At 38.4% G+C, this 20,418-nt stretch overlaps 1 protein-coding gene across 2 annotated transcripts in view; it reads left to right on the top strand.

Moving 5' to 3' along the window:
* Positions 1–19,255, top strand: part of AGTR1 (angiotensin II receptor type 1) — a 62,615-nt gene extending 43,360 nt beyond the window's left edge. For both annotated transcript variants that reach the window (XM_060767754.2, XM_060767751.2), the window contains exon 2: positions 16,101–19,255. In XM_060767754.2, the coding sequence (XP_060623737.1) occupies positions 16,150–17,238 (1,089 nt within the window). In that variant the 5' untranslated portion in view covers positions 16,101–16,149 and the 3' untranslated portion in view covers positions 17,239–19,255. The remainder of the gene's footprint in view (positions 1–16,100) is intronic.
* Positions 19,256–20,418: the final 1,163 nt, after the last annotated feature.

The raw sequence follows: 20,418 nt of genomic DNA on the forward strand, positions 1-20,418 counted from the left end.
CTGCTATCCAAATGCCTGGTCCCATAGCCACATCTTCAACTTTTTCCTGAAGGAAAAGAGGGAAACAGTGGACCTAATTTCGCTGGAAAATAGTGGGAGTTGAAGTTCAAAACATCTGGAGGGCTGAAGTTTGCCCATATCTGGTGTAGTCCAGTGTCAAACAGCTCTTAACTGTCAGGAAGTTCTTTGTAATGTTTAGGTGGAATCTCTTTTCCTGTGGTTGAATCTATTGTCCTAGTTGCTGGAGCAGCAAAAAAATAAGCTTGTTCCATTTTGAATATTACATCCTTTTAAATATTATGTGTCATCTTTTAACCCTATCTTCTCCAGGCTAGGTATACCCAGTTCCCTAAGATATTCCTCATAAAGCTTGGTTTCCATACCTTTTACCATTTTGGTCATCCTCCTCAGGACACGTTCTAGTTTGTCAATATCCTTCATGAACTGTGGTGGCTAGAACTAGGCACAAAGACTTCCCACTGCTGCCACTACACTAGCAGAAGCAGCCAGGTAGAAGAATAAATATGGCCTGGGAGGATATTGCACAAATAGTAAGGAAGATAATAGGTCATGGGTTAGATCAATGTGATGGGGAAAATAAACTGAATTCTTCCTTAGCTTGCATTGAAATCTAAGCCAAAGTATCCTTATGGAGTCATAACACTTGTTTCATAATTGAGATGTGCATTAAAAGTCCCCGAGGCCCATATTTCTGAAACAGGAAACATAATTTTGGGGGAAGCTGCTGATTCATGAGAATGTGATTTCCAGTTATTTGGAACTACTGTATTTATATGCAGGAAATGAGGACAACCTAAGAATCAAGAGCTAGAGGGAAAATGAAAAATTGTGAGAGCAGAGATTTTCATTCTAGCCACTGGCAATAAAAGACAACTGGAGCAAGAAAGTCAAAACCATATTAGTTCTCTAGCGACAAGAGTATAAGCTACAACCATAAAAACAGATTTACAAAAACGAAATCCCTAGTTAATATATAAAAAAGAGTTCCTTTCATAAAACATATAATCCCCAAATAATGATGAGTCAAATGTTCTTCAATCTCCCTTTTAATTGGGAGCAACTGCTCCAGGATTCTTGATCTATGTGCATGTGGGTTTATTCATAAACACTTCTTTCCTAGTCTGCTACGGCATATGCACACAGTTGTTTTCACTTCTCCTAAAGCAGTCTGAAAGCACAACAACAACAAATCTGGGCCAGTCAGGGATCACATGCAAAACATGATGTTATCATACTGTTATGTGGCCAATTAGGATTAACTTGTGTGCTGAAGTCTAATGAAGCCTTTTAGAGCCAAACTGGGTTTCTGTCCTGGGCAAATAAGCAAAGTCAAAAATCCAATTGGCATTTTACACATATGTAGGTTTTCCTACAGAAACATCTAGAGGCTTTCATCAAATCCAAAATGGCTACATTAAGTTCACGGTTGAAGTAGTAGAATGTTTGATTGGACATTGTGCATAGTTCTGCACACACACTGTATATTGTTGTGCATGGGTTGGTATAGTGATGCTTCTCACATGTAGACATGTATAGGCTTTTGGTTAAGCAGTATCACAATTCACTCAGGAAGCAGTGTGTTGTACAAACACTTTTTAACTTTTTCAGCATAAAGTTACCTGTTCTCTCCTTGATGTAGATTCTTCAAAACCGAAAAGTTGTCTTGTAATGATCTCTGGAAAATTGCTGAAAGGAAGGTTTCTTTTCATTATGTTAGACATTTTTGTGAAATAGCATACACACAGTTGTATGCCTTTTGCATCAGAAATATTGGTTCACTTGGTTGTTGTGAGTTTTTTTGGGCTGTATGGCCATGTTCAAGAAGTATTCTCTGCTGAGATTTCGCCTGCATCTTTGACAGGCAACCTCTGTGTCTAGGGTGGGAGAAAGAATTTTTGTCTGCCTGAGGTAGGTGTGGATGTTTCAATTGGCCACTGGTATTAAAAAAAAACTCTAAAACCATAACAGTAAATAAAGAACAACACTCAAAAACAGCAGAATTCCAGACAAGAAACAATCAAAACCGGCTAATCAGCTCCCAACAAAGGAGTCCCCCAGGCAGTAAGAAGCCAAACCTTGAAACTGCTAGGCCATTAAATGCTAATCAAGCTGGCCAATTGAGACATTCACACCTAACTCAAGCAAACAAGAGTTCTTTCTCCCACCCTGGACATCACACAGATATATAAATCCCATTTTCCTAGTTTCCAACAAACCTCACAACCTCTGAGGATGCCTGCCGTAGATGTAGATAAAATGTCAGGAGAGAATACTTCTGGAACATGGCCATACAGCCCGAAAAAACTTACAGCAACCCAGTGATTCTGGCCATGAAAGCCTTGAACAATATTGGCTCATATTATCCATTATTTGCAAAGAAAGTTATAGAGTAAGGTCATCATATACCTTCAGAGTTTGTTCGAAAAGAATTCATTCTAGCCATCCAAATACCCATAAATAGCTCTGTTTTCATTACATTTGCAAAAGGGTAATAATATAACATTAGGCAGTTAAATAGTCCTTAAATAGTCCTTCACATCTAGATGCTTCGGCGACCTTTTTACAGGCAGTCTGCCCACATGTTATCAAGTAAGTCCTTGTCAGAAGGTAAATAGCCTACGTTTATGTTAGGTTGAAATCTGGCTCGGGTTTACTGTTAATGAAGTTCTCACAGGAAGCTCTCGTTGCTGGTATTTCATCTTGTTTTTCATTCAGCAAAGTACTATTTACCTTGTAAAGAGGCCCAGCATCATTTTCTGTTATCTTGGGCAGTTTAATTAGAAGACATGATCATCTAACATAGAAAATGAGCAGAGTGCGAAATAATATTTGGTGGAACAGCTTGAAGCAGCATATGCTCATCAGTGACTTATTATAATCATTGCATATATATATATATATATATATATATATATATATAATAAAAGGTCAAATAGGACAGTCATGTACAGCAGGGATTAGCAGCTCTCCAGATAATTTGTTGAAAAATGGATCCTCCAGTGACCATTACATACACCATTTATAATTACATGAATTGTGCTTTATAACAAAGCTATTTTTGCCCTTCTAGACTTAAGTACAGTCCACTGCTCTTCTGGTTCTGGGGTTGAAACTCACCATTAACAGAATTCATTTGCACCAGTTATATATATTTTACAAAAATGTAACAGTACAAAAGAAGCAGTTTGTCATTTATGATTACAATATTTATCACAGTCACACTTAGACTTTTCCACTTTCTTTATAATAGCTCCTTAGGAAACCCCTGTTGAGATGTTACCCGAGTATTAGTTGCACAGTCAACTGTACAAATTTCAGATTCGAATTTTGTAAATTTGATTAAATGCTCTCCATCAATCTGTAGCCCCCACCCTCAGAATAATTCTATGGTCAGCATTCAGTGTACATTGATCATAGAGTCATGCTGAAGGACCTAAAGATGCCTAAAGCAATATTATCTCAGATAGAATAGCATTTTTAAATTCATAGTATTTCACATTCATAGGGGGTCCTGTGCCCCTAACCCCAATGAATGTGAAGGGCTAACTGTAGTTGTGTGGAGGGAACACAGCAGTGTACACAAAGAACACAAGATGGTGCTCTCCTCTAATCTCCCTGCCCTTTCTGCACTCAGCTTGAAGGTATGAGTGGGGTTTCTACGTGAACTCTCTTAATAACTATGAGTACAAATACTTGCACAGTTAACAATGCTGTTTAATGTTGTCCTTCATAAGAGCTCCTTAGTAGAGTTGACACAAAAATGTCTTAAGACCAGGTGGGTTCACTTCACTTACCACCAATACTGCATGTTATTTCTCACTCACTTGAAAACACCCAAAAGCTGTCCATGAGAAGGTCTGAAGCTACCTACACATAAGGAGTCCTCCTCACAAAGACCATCTCACGTATTTGTCTAAAGGAAGAATGGGTGTGGTGGTAGAGGGTTAGTACATGGGTCCCATAGCCCAGACTGCAGACCTTCCAGATCATTGAGAAGTAGGAGATCAAGAGGGTGGGATAGCACAAGCAGATACTTTGGATAGGGAGACCAACATGCTGGCCTCAGTATTTGCTACATGTTTTATTTATTTATTTATTTATTTATTTATTTATTTATTTGCTTTATTTCTATACCGCATTTTTCAGCCCTTAACAGGCGACTGTAGTAAAATGTTTTACTGCTTCCAGTTCAATATTTCAGTAAAGATAGAGTTAAAAGCCAGCCTACACTTCCATTATTTCTTCAGTTTTGAAAGTAATTCAGTGGATACAGTTTTGAATGGATTCTCTTACGGAAGATGTCTAACACTTCCTCAATTTAGAAGCATTGGATCCAAAGGAAAAATGTAATGGGGAAACTGTTTGTAAAATTAGCACCATGTATATTCATTTACATTCAGTATTGTGGAAACTGGTATTAATACTACAATAAAGTTAACAACACTCAGTTTGTGAAGTGGCAGCCAATGTAACATGGATGCAGCCAGTTAGTAAGTCAGTAGGCTATAAATGCCCATGCAAGTGACAAAGTAAGATATTTACTCTACTTGTAAACACATACTTTGGGGGAGAGGGAAAGATAATTTTTCAACTTTAATAAGTAATACAAAATTACTTGCAGCTAAGAATACAAACTTCCCGTAGACTTGGAATCCAAGTCCATGATGACATGATGACATTTTATCTTCTCAACTCATTGTAAAACCATGAAGGGAGCATTTACCTGTGTCCAGTCAATCAGAATGAGTACGCCTTCTTTCTGCTTCTTCTTCTAGATTCACATAGCAAATAAATGAAATTAAGTTCCATCAGTGTGTCTATGCTAGTTTCTTCCTGTGTTTGTTTAGGTAGAAATCATGCAACTAATGACTTTGATGCCCCAAGAATCCTTGCATCCCCCCGAACAACAACAACATCAAAATGGTTAAAACACTTTTTACAGGGCTGTAAAATGTTGTTTAGGAGGGTTCTCCAAAATAGTATTTTTAAAAACTAAAAACAATCTGAATAGTGATCAGAATTAGACACATTGTTACTTCTAATTATTTAAAATGGTAGCTATGATGTAACACCATGAGCCCCTGGAGTATAAGTGCTGTGGTGCAAATCTGTGGACTGGATCTAGGCTGGATCTACACTGCCCTATACCCCAGATTATCTGTTCTGATCTGGATTATATGAGTCTACACTGCCAGATAACCTGGGATAAACAGATAATCTGGGATCAGATCCTGGGTTATAGAGCAGTGTGAAGGGGGCCCTAAATATATATGGTTATGTCCATACCTCTGGTAAGCTCAGATCCCACATAATTAATGTGATGATATCCAGTTGAACATGGAACTGCCACTGGTAATGATGAGAACAAGAAAAGAAAAAAATGCTTGATTCCCCATTTTTGAAAATATAAAAACTGGCAGCAACCTGAGTCTCCCCCCCCCCCCCGGGGGAGAGGGGGAGGGTTGAGAAGGGTGGGGTACAAATACCCGAAATAAATAAATATGACAAAAAGACCAAGACAGGTTTTTGCCTTTTTTCTATAGTTGGAAAATATCCAAATTGAGAGAGAGAGAACCAACTGTTTTCCTGGAATACATTATACAGTAACTACTAAAAGTAGTGCTTATCACTGCTTAGCACAGGGGAGAAAGGAGGCTCACTGAAGGAAGTATTTTGCCCTTGTGGTGGTGGATGGAGTTAAACAAAAACGGGTGGGTAAAGCAGGTGAAGCCAGGCACCACCCATTGGCTTGACACCTAGAGTAATCCTCCTTAGTGTAACTGGATTTTGAGGGTCTGAACTCCTGATACCAGAGGCTAAATGCTTTCTGATACAAACTGCAGAGTGTAGGCCACTCTGGAAACAGGATGCAAGACTAAAAACAAATTTGGTCTGATCATCATCTGTTTGTGTATTCCTTTCCAGATGTTACATATTCTATGTCATGAGGAACTGTGTTGTTGATTAGGAATTCTTATTTAATATCACAAGCACTAATGGGAGCCCCAGGTGGTGCATGGGTTAAACCATTGAACTTGCTGACCAAAAGGACAGCAGTTCGAATTCAGGGAGTGGAGTGAGCTCCCACTGTTAGGCCCAGCTTTTGCCAACCTAGCAGTTTGAAAACATGCAAATGTCAGTAGATCAATAGGTACCACTTTGGCGGGAAGGTAAAGGTGCCAGCCAGCCACATGACCTTGGAGGTGTCTATGGACAATGCTGGTTCTATGACTTAGAAATGGAGATGAGCACCAATCCCCAGAGCCAGACACAACTGGACTTAATGTCAGAGGAAAACCTTTACCTTTACTCCTGCAAATACTCTGGAAGTAACAGCTGTGTAACTTTCTCATGATAAGGTGAGATTTATTTGTAACCTTATCACCTGTGTGACCTTGTGATCTATTTATTTAAGGTTGTGTATAACTTTGAGGCAAAAAGGCACCACATTTAAGCTTCACTGAAGAACCATTGCTAAGATCCAAATTGGATTTTTATCATGAAGGGAAATTCTAATGTATCCAATGGAAGTTTCCTCATAAAACTCCCAGTCTTTGCATAAGTTTGAAAAAAAAAAACCCTGAAAGGAAGTTAAAAGCTTAACAACTGAAGCAGAAACATATTTTATCTGAAGTGGAAAATCAAGATGGCAGCTACCACAGATGTGATAGAGCATGGCAGCTCTAAATGTATCTATGCCTTGCACTATATTATCCCCTTTCTTTGCTAGAAAACATGAGGTTTTAGTTTAAAAAATCTGTGGCATGACTATTTTTTTCATCTATTCTAATGCATTTCACTTATGTCATCATTAATCTAGAGGATGTGTGAAATTTCTCTAGACAATGCATGAAAGACAGTTTAGCTGGAGGAGCATTCATCCTCATGAACTTATCAAACAATCGCCAATGTTTCATGACTGCATTCTATGCATCAAATGCAATAGCAAATTATTCAGCAACACAGATCTGTGCTCATCAAAACACAGTTAGTATTCAATCTGACCTGATTAAAGCAAGCAGTGAATGTTCTGGGGTTTTTTTTTTCCATTGGAGGTAAAACTATCCCAGGACAACAATTGAACTGTTTCAAGACATCTGACAGCTTCCATTTGTCTGACTCACTGTCAGAAATCCCCTTCCACATTTGTAAGGCATTATAGGCTGGGAGCCAATGTGGTAAAGTGGTTTGAATGTTGGACTAGGATATTGGGAAACCAGGTTGAAAACCACATTTAACTGTGGAAACCCACTGGGTGACTTTGGACAAATCACACATTCTCAACTTCAGAGGAAGGCAAGGCCAAACTCCCTCTGAATGAATTTGCCAAGATGGGTTGCCTTGGGTTTTTCCTATGCAAGAAATAGCATTATATGTCAAAACCAGTACTATGGAATGTACTTGGGAATGAATTGGCAGCAGATGGACCTGTTGCAGCAGGGCAGTTGCGTCTTCTAGTGTTTTACAAATGTGGAGGGGGATTTCCAAATGGTTACCCTATAAATATCTTCCAGAGAGTTATAAGTAGCTAGGACTGACAAGTGGAAGCACTTCTATTGGAGTGTACTATTGTCTTTCCCCACTGGCAATGATAATCCCCGCAGTAACTTAAGGATGTGAGAGCTGGACCCTAAGGAAGGCTGAGCGAAGGAAGATAGACGCTTTTGAACTGTGGTGCTGGAGGAAAGTTCTGAGAGTGCCTTGGACCACAAGAAGATCAAACCAGTCCATATTCCAGGAAATAAAGCCCGACTGCTCACTGGAGGGAAGGATATTAGAGGCAAAGATGAAGTACTTTGGACACATAATGAGAAGACGGGAAAGCTTAGAGAAGACAATGATGTTGGGGAAAATGGAAGGAAAAAGGAAGAGGGGCCGAACAAGGGCAAGATGGATGGATGGTATCCTTGAAGTGACTGGCTTGACTTTGAAGCTGCAGGGGGTGGCCATGGTTGAGAGGGAACTCTGGTGTGGGCTGGTCCATGATGTCACGAAGAGTCAGAAGCAACGGAATGAATAAGCAACAACATTGTCTTTCCCAGTAGAGGGATTCTCAGAAACTCATAGTAGGCTGTGAAAGATGCCACCTGCTTAGGTTAGAGATTTCTTACCTGTAAATATGGTTGGAAGGAGACAGTTAATCAGAAGCTGCTTGATTAACATATCTAGGTGCTCTGCAGACATGCTAGATGTGCCAGATCTTAGTTGTGGCAAGGAAAAGAAAGAATGGTTATCTTTTGTACTTTGTGGAGGATAGAAATTACCTTTGGAGTGGACGTAAAATCCAAATGAAGGAAGACAGGATCTAATTTGTTGATACAGAGTTCCTTTCACAGCATTAAAAGGAGAACTTTCCAATTGTGCCCATAATCACATCATGACATGCTCCTTTTTATTTGTACTGCATGACAATTGCTTTCCATGACCAGTCAGTTCTATAATATTAGGTGAACAGGTGGCTAGTGAGCTGAATTCTACCAGCAGGCAAAAAATATGGTTGTTCACTTCATCATCACTAGAATATCTCTCAGCTTTGCACCCAGAGCTTGAACATCATCTTCCTTCAGTCATCCAGCATTTGCAACTTTAAGGTTCACTCAAATTATAAAAAGCAGGATCTGCAGAGAAATAGAGCCCTAAACCCCATGTATTTTGAGAGAAATCACTCAAGGAACTGTTAAAACTAAAGGTCAATTGCAGACACTTAGTGCTCGAGTTGGGCAGTATGAGAAAGAAGAATGGATAGCCATAGGCTATATGCAATACATTTGAAATAAAATAAAACCATCGCAAAACAAAACTATCGATAAGCCATTAAAAATAAAATGGTTTAATAAAATGAAGAACACTATTTAATAGGTTTTCTTGCCAAAATCTTAGTGAAATTCATTTCTGAAGATAATTTATACTGAATGCAAAGAGGACTTTGAGACAAAAAAAAACTTAACTAAGCTTTTTATGTATACCTATGCTTTAGTAAGGAGCCCCCGGTGGCACAGTGGGTTAAACCACTCAGCTGCTGAACTTGCTGACCAAAATATGAGCGATTCAAATCCAGGGAGCAAGGTGAGCTCCCGTTGTTAACTCCAGCTTCTCCCAAACTATCCATTCAAAAACTCATGCCGACCATATGACCTTGGAGGTGTCTATGGACAATGCTGGCTCTTCGGCTTAGAAATTGAGATGAGCACCACCTCCCAAAGTCAGACACAACTAGACTTAATGTCAAGGAGAAACCTTTACATTTTATACATGATGTAGTATGTGTGGTGAATATATGTGGTGAGGGAAGGATTGCATCCCTTAATCCCTTTGATTATTCTCCTCTTTCCATTGGACTTTGTCCTGTTTCCACCACTGCTGTTACTCCAGACACCCAGCAAGCTCATTCCCAGGGTACATGGAGCCACATAGCCCCCCACCCATCCACCAATGGGTGAAGCAGAATCAGCATACTTTGAATTCCACCATCCAAATATGAATGTCATGATTGATTGTACTGAGACAAAGGGAAACTATGCAGTCCAACATACTCTGAAGCCACTTGAGGAAGAAGTGCACCAGGTGCTGGGCACACACAGGGACAGAAATAGGCATTCCCTTCAGAGAGGGACATTCATCTTTCTTATCTGAATGGATTAATTCAAACTCTGTTCCTTCTGTTTCTGTTGTGGGAGCAGGATAATACAGCCCAGTGTGCTCCAAGTCCACTTTGGGAATGTGCCTACCAGGAACAGGAATGGTAGCAGAACACCTAAAATCAATGGAAATTAACCCAGGCTGGATAGTTTACATCCTTTCCAGGCAAAACAGAAGCGGGACAGTTCGAATTCCTTCATTTGGACAAAAATTCCTTGATAAGTCACTCTTTAAGGGGAGTGGCCCAGCATTCTGCTTGTCATGACAGTTTCCATTCCTGCATGAACCCAACAGGCTCAGAGAAACTATACAACCCAATGTGCTCAGGCATGGAAAAATGGTGGTTGTGGTGGCAAGCCAAAGCCCAATGGAAGGAGAAGCTCTGTTCTGTCCACTCTCTCTGCTATGGCAGGAAAGCTGATTCAGAGAAAGCAAGGGAATACATTTCTTTTCTCCCCAATCCAGGGTCTCCCAGCCCAGACTTAGTTCTTGCACTCTCAGAGCTTGAACTGTACTAACTTGAAAGAAGCACCAGAAAGCCACAATAGAGCTGCTGCCACCACCATTTTTTAAATAGACATTTCAAGGTGCCAGAAATGGTACTATGGCCAGTGGAAATAACATGGTGACATATGTATAAATCAATCCAAGTTTTGGGGGCCAAGTTTTTGTCACAAGTATACCACATATACTCAAGTATAAGCTGACCCAAATATAAGCCAAGGCACCTAATTTTATCACAAAAAAATTAGGCAAACGTAATGACTAGAGTATAGGCTATGAGTGGGAAATGCAATAGCCACTAATAAATTCCAAAATAAAAACAGATATCAATAAAATTACATTAACTGAGGCATCAGTAGGTTAAATGTTTTTGAATATTTACATAAAACTGTAATTTAAGATCAATCTGTCCAACTCTGATAAACCATTATTCTAACCTTCTTCAGTGTAAATGTGCTTATGTATCCTTCTAATAATAATAGAGTAAAATAATAATTGTAATAATAACAATAATAAATAGAGTAAAATAATAAATATAATAATAAAGTAAAATAATAAATGTAATAACAACAATAGAGTAAAAGAGTAAATGTAATAATAACAATACATAGAGTAAAATAATAAATGTACTACTACTATTACAATAATAATAATAATAATAATAATTTTAGTAAAATAATAGCATAATAAAAATAATAATAACCAAGTAAAATAATAAATAACTTTGACTCGAGTAGAATCTGGGTGGGGGGGGGGGGGTCAGCCTAAAAAGGGCTGAAAATTTCAGCTTATACTCTGGTGTATACGGTATATGGTATTTTGTTCTATCAGTGAGAAAATATGTTGCTCCACTGATTTTGGCTCATATTTATTTTAACCACAATGACTTAGCATATCCAAAGTGAATTTAAGTATAAAGCCAACATGCTTGATAATCAGACACAAATTAGTATTTGGCAGGAAATGCATGTAAGTGCAGCTAAGCAAATCTCTGAATGCCAGAAGGTTTTGTTCTCATTAATAGCTAGCAAATCTCCATGATCCAAGACAACCTCTTAAATGATTCTCTAAAAACACATTGCGTTCTATTGTTTGTCTTGGTCTCCAAAGAGCAGCCAAAACATATCCCATGAAACAAAGTCACTCAGCTGTTTACAGTATCTATCCATAATGTAATAGAAACAGAACACCAAGATATCTGGAATCTAGCAGTTGAGCTATATTTAGTGTTTACATTGATAAGATAATACAGTGGAAAGAACAGCATTCCATTTCTTATTAATGATGCTGTGTTCAGGTTTTTAAGGTCAGCCACTTTGTCTTGTAGAGTACAAGAAAACCTGATTACCCTTAATTATTTTCTTACATTTAAAGTATATTATTAAATTTACATCAAATTTAATGTATTCCAGTCTCCTTCAGTATTGTAATAAGCATTACTAGGGCAGATAATATGGAAAACCATTTCAATTTATGCTTCTTACTCTTCCACATAATAGCACGTATAGTTGATTTTTGCTCTGCCATTGCCTGGTATGAGCATTTCTTTGTGTGTTTGAAGGATAAGACTGTGACGGGAACACAACTGGAGGAATGTGATTAACCTCTATTCTCCCAGAGATCAAATTTGTTGTAAACCTGCTTCCTTTCTATGAGCCCTTCCACAAAGCCATATGACACAGAACATCAAGGCAGATAATCCACAATATCTGCCTTGAACTGGGTTATCTGAGTCCACACTGCCATATAATCCAGTTCAATGTGGATTTTATACAGCTGTGTGGAAGGGGCCTATGTGTTTTCCTCTCATACAGAAGTCTTCCTAATCCAGCCACCATCATGAAACTGAAAGCTTGGAGAATATTTTTTTGATTTTTGATAGCAAACAAAGATTTAGACCCCTTCTACATCTGTGTGAAATCCAGATTATCTGCTTTGAGGTGGATTATCTGGTAGTATAGACTCAAATAATACTGTTCAAAACAGACAATGTGGATTATCTGCCTTGATATCCTGGATTATATGGCAGTGCAGAAGAGCCCATAGTAATCCCTTTCTCCAGTACTATTTTCAAAATCTGATTGACAATTTCACCCACCCTCCATTTAAAAAAAAGATATTTAGAAAACCTAACACAGAAGGTGGTCTCTTTTCTAAATATCATTATCAGAAGTTATTGACTGACCAGCTTCTGTCTAAAAAACCCCCCATATTTGAAGGTTTTTATACAGAAGTTGGATAACCACCTCTTGGGAGAGTATTAGCCTAGCAGCGGTATAGATGTCTCCTGTAATCCCTTCTATTTCTATTATTCTATGAAGATCTGTATATAGTTGCACCTATGCTGTTTCTGAGAAGTTCTAGGGTACCAGGACTCACTAAGACAGAGGTTCTCAACTTATGGGTCTCCAGATGTTTTGGCCTTCAACTCCCAGAAATCCTAACAGCTGGTAAACTGGCTGGGATTTCTGGGAGTTGTAGGCCAAAACACCTGGGGGCCCACAGGTTGAGAATCACTGCACTATGGACTTAGGCTGGATCTACACTGTAGAATTAATGCAATTTGATACCACTTCAGTTATCTCATGTCTCAATATTATGGAATCCTGGGATTTGTTGCTTGGTGAGGCATGAGCATGCTTTGGCAGAGAAGGCTAAATACACTGTAAAACTTATAACTTCCATGGTTCCACAGAATAGTAATTAAAATGATGTCAGACTGCATTAATTCTACACTATAGATGCTTTCTCAAGACCTTATCACAAAGGCCAGGCAAAGAAGCTTCACCGAGGAAAGAGAAACGCAGCAGGATGAATCTGTCACCTTGCATGTAGGTCTCTCTTCATGACGCTTCTCCCATCACACGTGGGAATTGTTGTCTTTCGGGGGAGTATACCTTGGAGCCAGCACAACATGGGAAGCTTCCCGTGTTGTGAGGGATGAATCCAAGGACATACCTCCATACTTCCACCATGGTTGGGGGCAGGGCCTCCACTGAAAGTCACATGACATCGTGTGGTGGCCAGCATGGAGCTCCATCTCCAAAACAGGCTGGAAGCATCCTAGGATGCTAAATTTGGTGAATGTGCGGCAATTGTCATTTCTCACAGAAGCAAGAAGTTTTTACAAGCAACTTATCACACTTTTATATGGTTTATTAACACATATATAATAAACAGGTTTTCCCTGAACTGTATAATGCTCTGTTCCAGAATTAATTTAGGCTGGGTAGATCTTTTCTAAACTTCCAGCAGGCAGGTAACATAGTGCTGTTCCATATGGTCATTGTTCCTTGAAATGCTATTGGTTGTTTTAACTGTCTAGCTTTATTTTAAATGAGTGTTTTAACTTATTTTTAAATATATATATAGTAAATATTTTAAATGTTTTTATTTGTTGCAAATTGACTTAGGCGCCCTGGTGAGCTGAGAGTTGGCACATAAATGTCTAAGCAAAAACCAACTAACCAGATAAAGAGAGGCTGAATATAAGATGGGGATTCACAGCCTCAATACATCAGATCTGTAGTGCCAAATGATCTGTAGGAGCAAAGGGTAGCTCTCTATCTCTTTTTCCCACTGTAGATCTAGCAGAGATTGACTGCAACACAGATTAGAGTTCTTGCCCAAGCTATACTAGCAAATTTATTGTAGAGACAGGAAAGAAAAGAAAAGTGACATACATATATCCAGCATTAATGGGGGGAGCAGTTATTGAGAATAGTGGCAGATGTCAGCTGTTCCCTGCTGTTAGAAGCTAGTGCTGGTTAATCCACCTGACTTGTTCTTTTCTCCTGCTATCCTGCTATCTCAGGTGTGGCAAAGCACAATATTTCAACTGGAGCATTGAAGTGAAATTCAGTTACCAAGTCAGCTAGCTTCTGAACATGCAATTGCAAAGGGGCTTAGAAATGCCAATGGCTCATTATCCTTTTTACCCTAGTGAAGCTCAAAGAGTTAATTTGTTGATTGAAAGTATTATCAGTTTGAAAATAACCAGTTAAATGTAACTACTTGTCATTTTCCCCTTCTGCTAATGAAGCTCAATTTATTATTCTTGTGGTGGGATTGTTCATTCACTACAAGGGGTGTTCTCAAGCCCCTTCCACACAGTTGTATAAAATCCACATTGAACTGGATTATACAGAGGTGTGGACCAAGATAATCCACTTCAAAGCAGATAGTGTGAATTATCTGCCTTGATATTCTGAGTTATGTGGCTGTGTGGAAGGGCCCTTAGAAAGATAAGGAGAAGGAGGAAGATCACACATCTCACTACTGGCTTGTAGGGTGCAAGATGTTGGAGGAATACTCTGAAGGATTGGAATGAAGTTTGTGGGGGAAAGAACTGAAAAGAGAAAAAAGACCCAATTTTATCAGTGTCCTACCTGCTCTTTTCTACTTTTGTCCCCATTTCTTTTTCTGTCCATACAGAAAGTACTTTTATTTAAACACCATAAGAGAATTGCAACTCCTAATCTTTATTCTTTTCTTGGATATTGTTGCAATCCTATCCATGTTTATTTGGAAATCAGTATGACTGAATTAAAGCAGATTTTTTCTGAATGGGCATGCATATAAGTACAGTGGTAAGCAGGTCTTTGTGGTTATGTGCCTTCAAGTAATTTCCAACTTAAGATGAACCTATTATAATTTTAGGGGTTTTTGGTTTGTTTGTTTTTTGCTAGATTTGTTCAGAGGTCATTTGTGTTTGCCTTCCTGTAAGGCTGTGTCTTTCCCAAGGTCACCCAATGTGTCTCATGGCTGAGCAGGTTTTCAAATGCTGGTCCTGTTCCAACATTCAAAGCACTCTGCCAATGGCTCTCTAAGCAGGTCCTTACCACAAAGTCAAAGGAAGGTGTGCAGTTGGTGAAAGAAAGGATCCTGTAAAGCAGTGGTTCCCAACCTTTTTTTGACCAGGGGCCATGTTGACCAGGGCCCACTTTGACAAAGGCCCACTTGACCAGAGACCACTTGACCAGAAACCACTTTGACCAAGGACCACTCTCCAACATTAGTACCAAAAGGGGTGGGGCTGGTTAGCTCTGCAACAGTGATAACTACCTACATCATTTTCTGAAAATCTCCTGGCTTCTATACAATCAAAAGTTAATTAATGGATGTGTTATTATTGAATGCAGTGAATTAGATTTCTGTCTGCACAACTTTAATAACAATGATTTAATTCCCCTCCTTTTAACATTCAAAATTCATGAACAGAAATTAATCCTAACATTCCAAGCACAGGACAAAACATGACATGTGGACTGACCCTTCAAACAAATTTTAGTCAAGATTCCCACAGGAACCTTACAATCAGTAAAAAATCACCACTCCCTGTCATAACAAACTGGGATAATGAGCTGCCAACAGGAATGAATCCAGAATGAGGCCACTAAGAAATGAGAGGGAAACCCCCATAATTTGCAGGGGAACTTTAAAATAAATAAACTTGAAGTCATCTTTCAAAATCTTACTGAAGATTGAATATCTTCAAATGTCAAGGAATGTTGACTGTTCCTTGGAAAAGAAAAACAAAATGACACAGGGCAAGAAGTATTGCATCCTGTATCATGGCAAAGCTGGTTAATCGGTACCTTATACAAATGCACTCTTGCTAGGAGAAAATGATATTGTAAAACATTTTGTTGTAGATCATTTCTGTTCCCTTGTCTTTTCTGCTAGATTAAGATATAAACATAAACCAGTAGCCTGATCTTAATCATTTTAACAGTAATGTTTTCTGCATTAAAATGAAGAAAAAGATAATAGCTGACAATCAGCTTTGTCCTTTTCATAGCATTTATTTTCAGTATTTAAATGTCTGCGGAAATTACTGTAAGAGATTATTTACAGAGTATATCTAATAGATTTTAATATAATGGCAAAACAAAATGAATAATGTTCTCATCTCTCTCTCTCTCTCTCTCTTTCAGTTAAACTTCGTATCGGTTCTCCGGTTAGCCTCCAACTGAACTTACCAAAATGGTCCTAAATATGTCTACAGAAGAGACTGTCAGAAAGGTCCATGTTGAATGTTCCTCTTTAGGAAGACACAACTACATCCTGATTTTGGTGCCAACTGTTTACACTATCATCTTCATCATAGGTATCTTTGGAAACAGCTTGGTAGTGGTTGTCATTTACTTCTACATGAAGCTGAAAACTGTGGCAAGTGTCTTTCTGTTCAATTTAGCCCTGGCTGATTTGTGTTTCATAGTGACTTTGCCATTATGGGCAGCTACCACAGCCATGGAATATCGCTGGCCTTTTGGCAATTGCTTGTGTAAGTTAACATCAGCTGCCGCAAGCTTCAATCTCTATGCCAGTGTTTTTCTCCTAACCTGCCTCAGCATTGACCGTTACTTGGCAATAGTGCATCCAATGAAGTCCCGGCTTCGGCGCACAATGGTTGTTGCTCGGATAACTTGCATCATCATCTGGTTGATGGCAGCACTTGCTAGCTTGCCAGTTATGATTCACCGCAGTGTTTATTTCATTGAAAATGAAAATATAACTGTTTGTGCATTTCGGTATGAGACCCCCACCAACACAACCAACAGCACATTGGTTCAAGTTGGATTAGGCTTGTCCAAAAACATGCTGGGATTTTTGATCCCCTTTGTGATTATTTCAACAAGCTATGTATTAATCTGGAAGACCTTGAAAAAGGCTTATCAGATTCAAAGGAACAAGACCAGAGGAGATGATATTTTTAAGATGATCATTGCGATTGTACTTTTTTTCTTTTTTTCTTGGATTCCTCATCAAATATTCACTTTTCTAGATGTGCTGATCCAGCTCCGTGTGATTGTGAATTGTCACATTGTTGATATTGTGGATACAGCTATGCCCTTCACAATCTGCTTAGCTTATTTTAACAACTGCCTGAATCCTGTCTTTTACGGGTTTTTTGGAAAGAACTTTAGAAAGTATTTTCTTCAGCTTCTGAAATATATCCCTCCAAATGTCAGGCATGCTAGTCTGGCAACAAAAACAAGCTCCCTTTCCTATCGTCCTTCAGAAAACTTAATCCTGACAGCCAGAAAAAATGGGTCCTTGGATGTTGAGTGATGGCTTGGCAGCAGCGTATCTTTTCTGCAACTGGAGTGATGAGTCTCATGCTACACCGCAACCTCCATAGCTTAAAGTGTTAAACCATCTGAAACACATCATCCTTATAAAAACTGAGCAGTTGCCTTTCATTTCACATTGTGAGAAAGACTGTTGGTGGTTTACAGCTGAGTGTTAGGCAGCTGTGTTCATCAACATCCTGCCTGTTAGAAGTTGAAGCTTGGAGAGAAAGAGTATGTGGTAGGGCTAAGAACAACGTACAGTGAACTCGAAAATGTGGTCCAAATTCTTATTTCATTGTATCACGTCTAAAGTTTTCCTTTGAACTTACATAAGCAATTATGCTTCTCTTTCAGGGCCTTAGACAGAGGAATATTAAAAATATATATGTAGTAAATCCATGTTGTTTTTCAAGAATGTGAATTATGCATCTTGTATGCTACTTGATTGTAATCAAAACCTACCTAGGCTATGTTACAACTTCATATATATATAAATGCAAAGCCCTTCCAGTAGCAAAGACTGTCAGCATTGGGATGGCATATACATGTAGCACTATGAGACTCTTAAATCAGACAAAGTATACACATGAAGCAAAATGATGTTATCTGTGTGTGCCATGGCATGAATTCAGTTGTTCATCCCAGTTATCAAAAATAATTGGATTAATAAATTCCCATTGATTTAATGGGCTCATTCTAGTTTGAACTAACAATTGAATTTATGCTAATCTTTTAATTCTTAGAGAACATTTCTTGCATATACAGTTAAATGCAACCCCATTACATCTGTGGAGCCATGAGCTAGTGATAAAAAATATATATGTGAGAAAGGTTTATGCAGAAATCACCAAAATAGCTCTCTCATAGCTCTCCAAAATAGCTCTCTCATAGAATCATAGAATCATTGAGTTGGAAGAGACCTTGTGGGCCATCCAGTCCAAGCGCCCTTTTAAATGCAATTTACATGCATTTGTGTGTGTTCACACACTCACACTGCACTGGTGTAAGTGACATAGCTCCAAGCTTCAGGAGCAAATTCTGACATTTGTGAAAATTTTATCAGGCATCATTCATGACACTGCATGTCATCATGATATTGTATATATAGGACCACAGTGCTTTGATGGGACCTTCAGGCTGTGTTATGAGCCCCCTCATGACCATCTAAAAGCATGGAGCTCCTCATTTCATTGTAGCTCCTCCACATGACAGGACTACATGGAGCAAAGGCCAATGAATGCACAGGGCTTAGAAGCCAGCTACATAGAAAGCTGCATCAATACTTACCTCAAGCAATTTTACATGCCCAATGAATTGTTGGCCACCAAGGATTGTTGTCCATGTCTCTGGGAAAAAAGTAGACACTGTATAATAGCCAGCTCTGTCAATATAGTAATTAGAAGCAAACAAAAGCAGTTTGATAAATGGGTACTTTCTAAGTGTTCTCTGAATGCGTGAGAAGGTTCACTGAACTGTACTGTACAGTGTAGCACATGACCAGGATTTAAAGAACGACACAACACTGTCAGTTATATGTACATTTATTCCATGACAAAGACCCAATGAATCACAGCCATGCCTTCTCACATAACTTAGTTGAAGGATAAAATTCAGTACTAAAAAGGAAACTTCACACATGAACAACATTCTATTGATTGATTCATTAGCTGCGAGCATAAGTGCTGATTGTAATGATTCAGCTAATGAATTTCCTCATGTAAATGCAAGGTGTCTTCGTATTTTTATTCACTTGTAAAGCATTTTCCTGTCTTTATTTTAAGGCCTTCAGCTCAGAGTTCTTGTTGTCTCAATGGATGCTCCACAGGCCACAGGGGAAAACACATAGATGGAAGAATGAAGAAATTGCTTGCCCCTCTCTTCCATACACTATTGCTATCCTCATACAAAGAATGCCTCCCTTTTCTGCTGGCAGAGTTCTTGTAAATGTTGGCTTAGCTTATGTTGTAAAGATATTTATTTGTATTTATTGTATAATAAAGCTTTATCTGACTTGAGTTTATTTTTTCCATCTTGAATTCAATGTTCCATGTTATTATGATATAGAATATTTAGGTACAATTCTTCCTTCCTCTCTTCCCAACCAGCAGTTTCCAGAATTCCATAGTTCTGGAGAATATACAAGAAAACTCTCTAAAACAGAATGCTAAAACCCCTCTCTAAACTAGCAATCCCAATATTCCTTAGAAGAAAGCCATGGCAATTAAAGTGCCATGAAACTGATTATGGCACTGTACTTTGGATGAGTCTTTTCTAGTCCAGCAAACACTATGCTTCAAACATTGTATTTTTGTTCATATTGTGCTCGCGTTTTTGAAAACAGTGTTGGTTAGGAAATTCAGGGAAGGTGCGTGATCAGAGGCTCGGTGAATCTGTTCTGAATTTAGTCAGAATTTTAATGCAGCTTTCCAATCCTGAACCATATCTAACTTAGGTAAATTTGCCCATCCACTGACATCAAAAAAACACATTCCCCATTAAAAGTTAGCAAGTTGTTGGATATGTATATGAATTTCCTGTGAACTTTGAATATCCTTCAGTAGTTTCATTTACACATACTGTATATAAAAACTGTAAAAGAACCAATATTAAACTTCACATAACTGATAAATGTTATACCTAAAACAGTACAAGATGGTGATGTAGTTTCTTGTACCGTTGTTTTTTAGTGTTACAACATTTGATACAATATTCTGTATAATATATATTCTGTATTTCAAAAGCTGTAGAAGATACTGTCCATATGATACATTTGTATTTCAAAACTGTCACAGAAGTTGTTGTCTGTATTATTATGGAGCATTTTGTAAAACAAGTCAAATGCTATAATAAGAGCAAAATACTCTGTATGCTCATACACGAGCAGTTGGAAATCTAAAAATACTAATCCTGTAGAGACCCATGTAGACTTCATTGCATACATGGAGGTTCCCTATTTGCTAATTAACTTATTCAGTTCGGGGGACAGGTAAAATTTCTAAAACTCATCTGCTAAACTAAGGGCTGTATAGCCCTCCAGCTGTTTAATTCATCCCCAGTGTTTCTCACCACTGGGTTAACTGGCTAGAGGTGATAGGAGTTGCTATCCAACAATAGAATACATTTTTAAGTTTATAAACCTTTTTTGGATATTGCTGTATTTTCTCAGATTCAAATGCAA

The sequence above is a fragment of the Anolis sagrei genome, chromosome 3, assembly GCF_037176765.1.
Source record: "Anolis sagrei isolate rAnoSag1 chromosome 3, rAnoSag1.mat, whole genome shotgun sequence".
Classification (NCBI taxonomy): Eukaryota; Metazoa; Chordata; class Lepidosauria; order Squamata; family Dactyloidae; genus Anolis; species Anolis sagrei.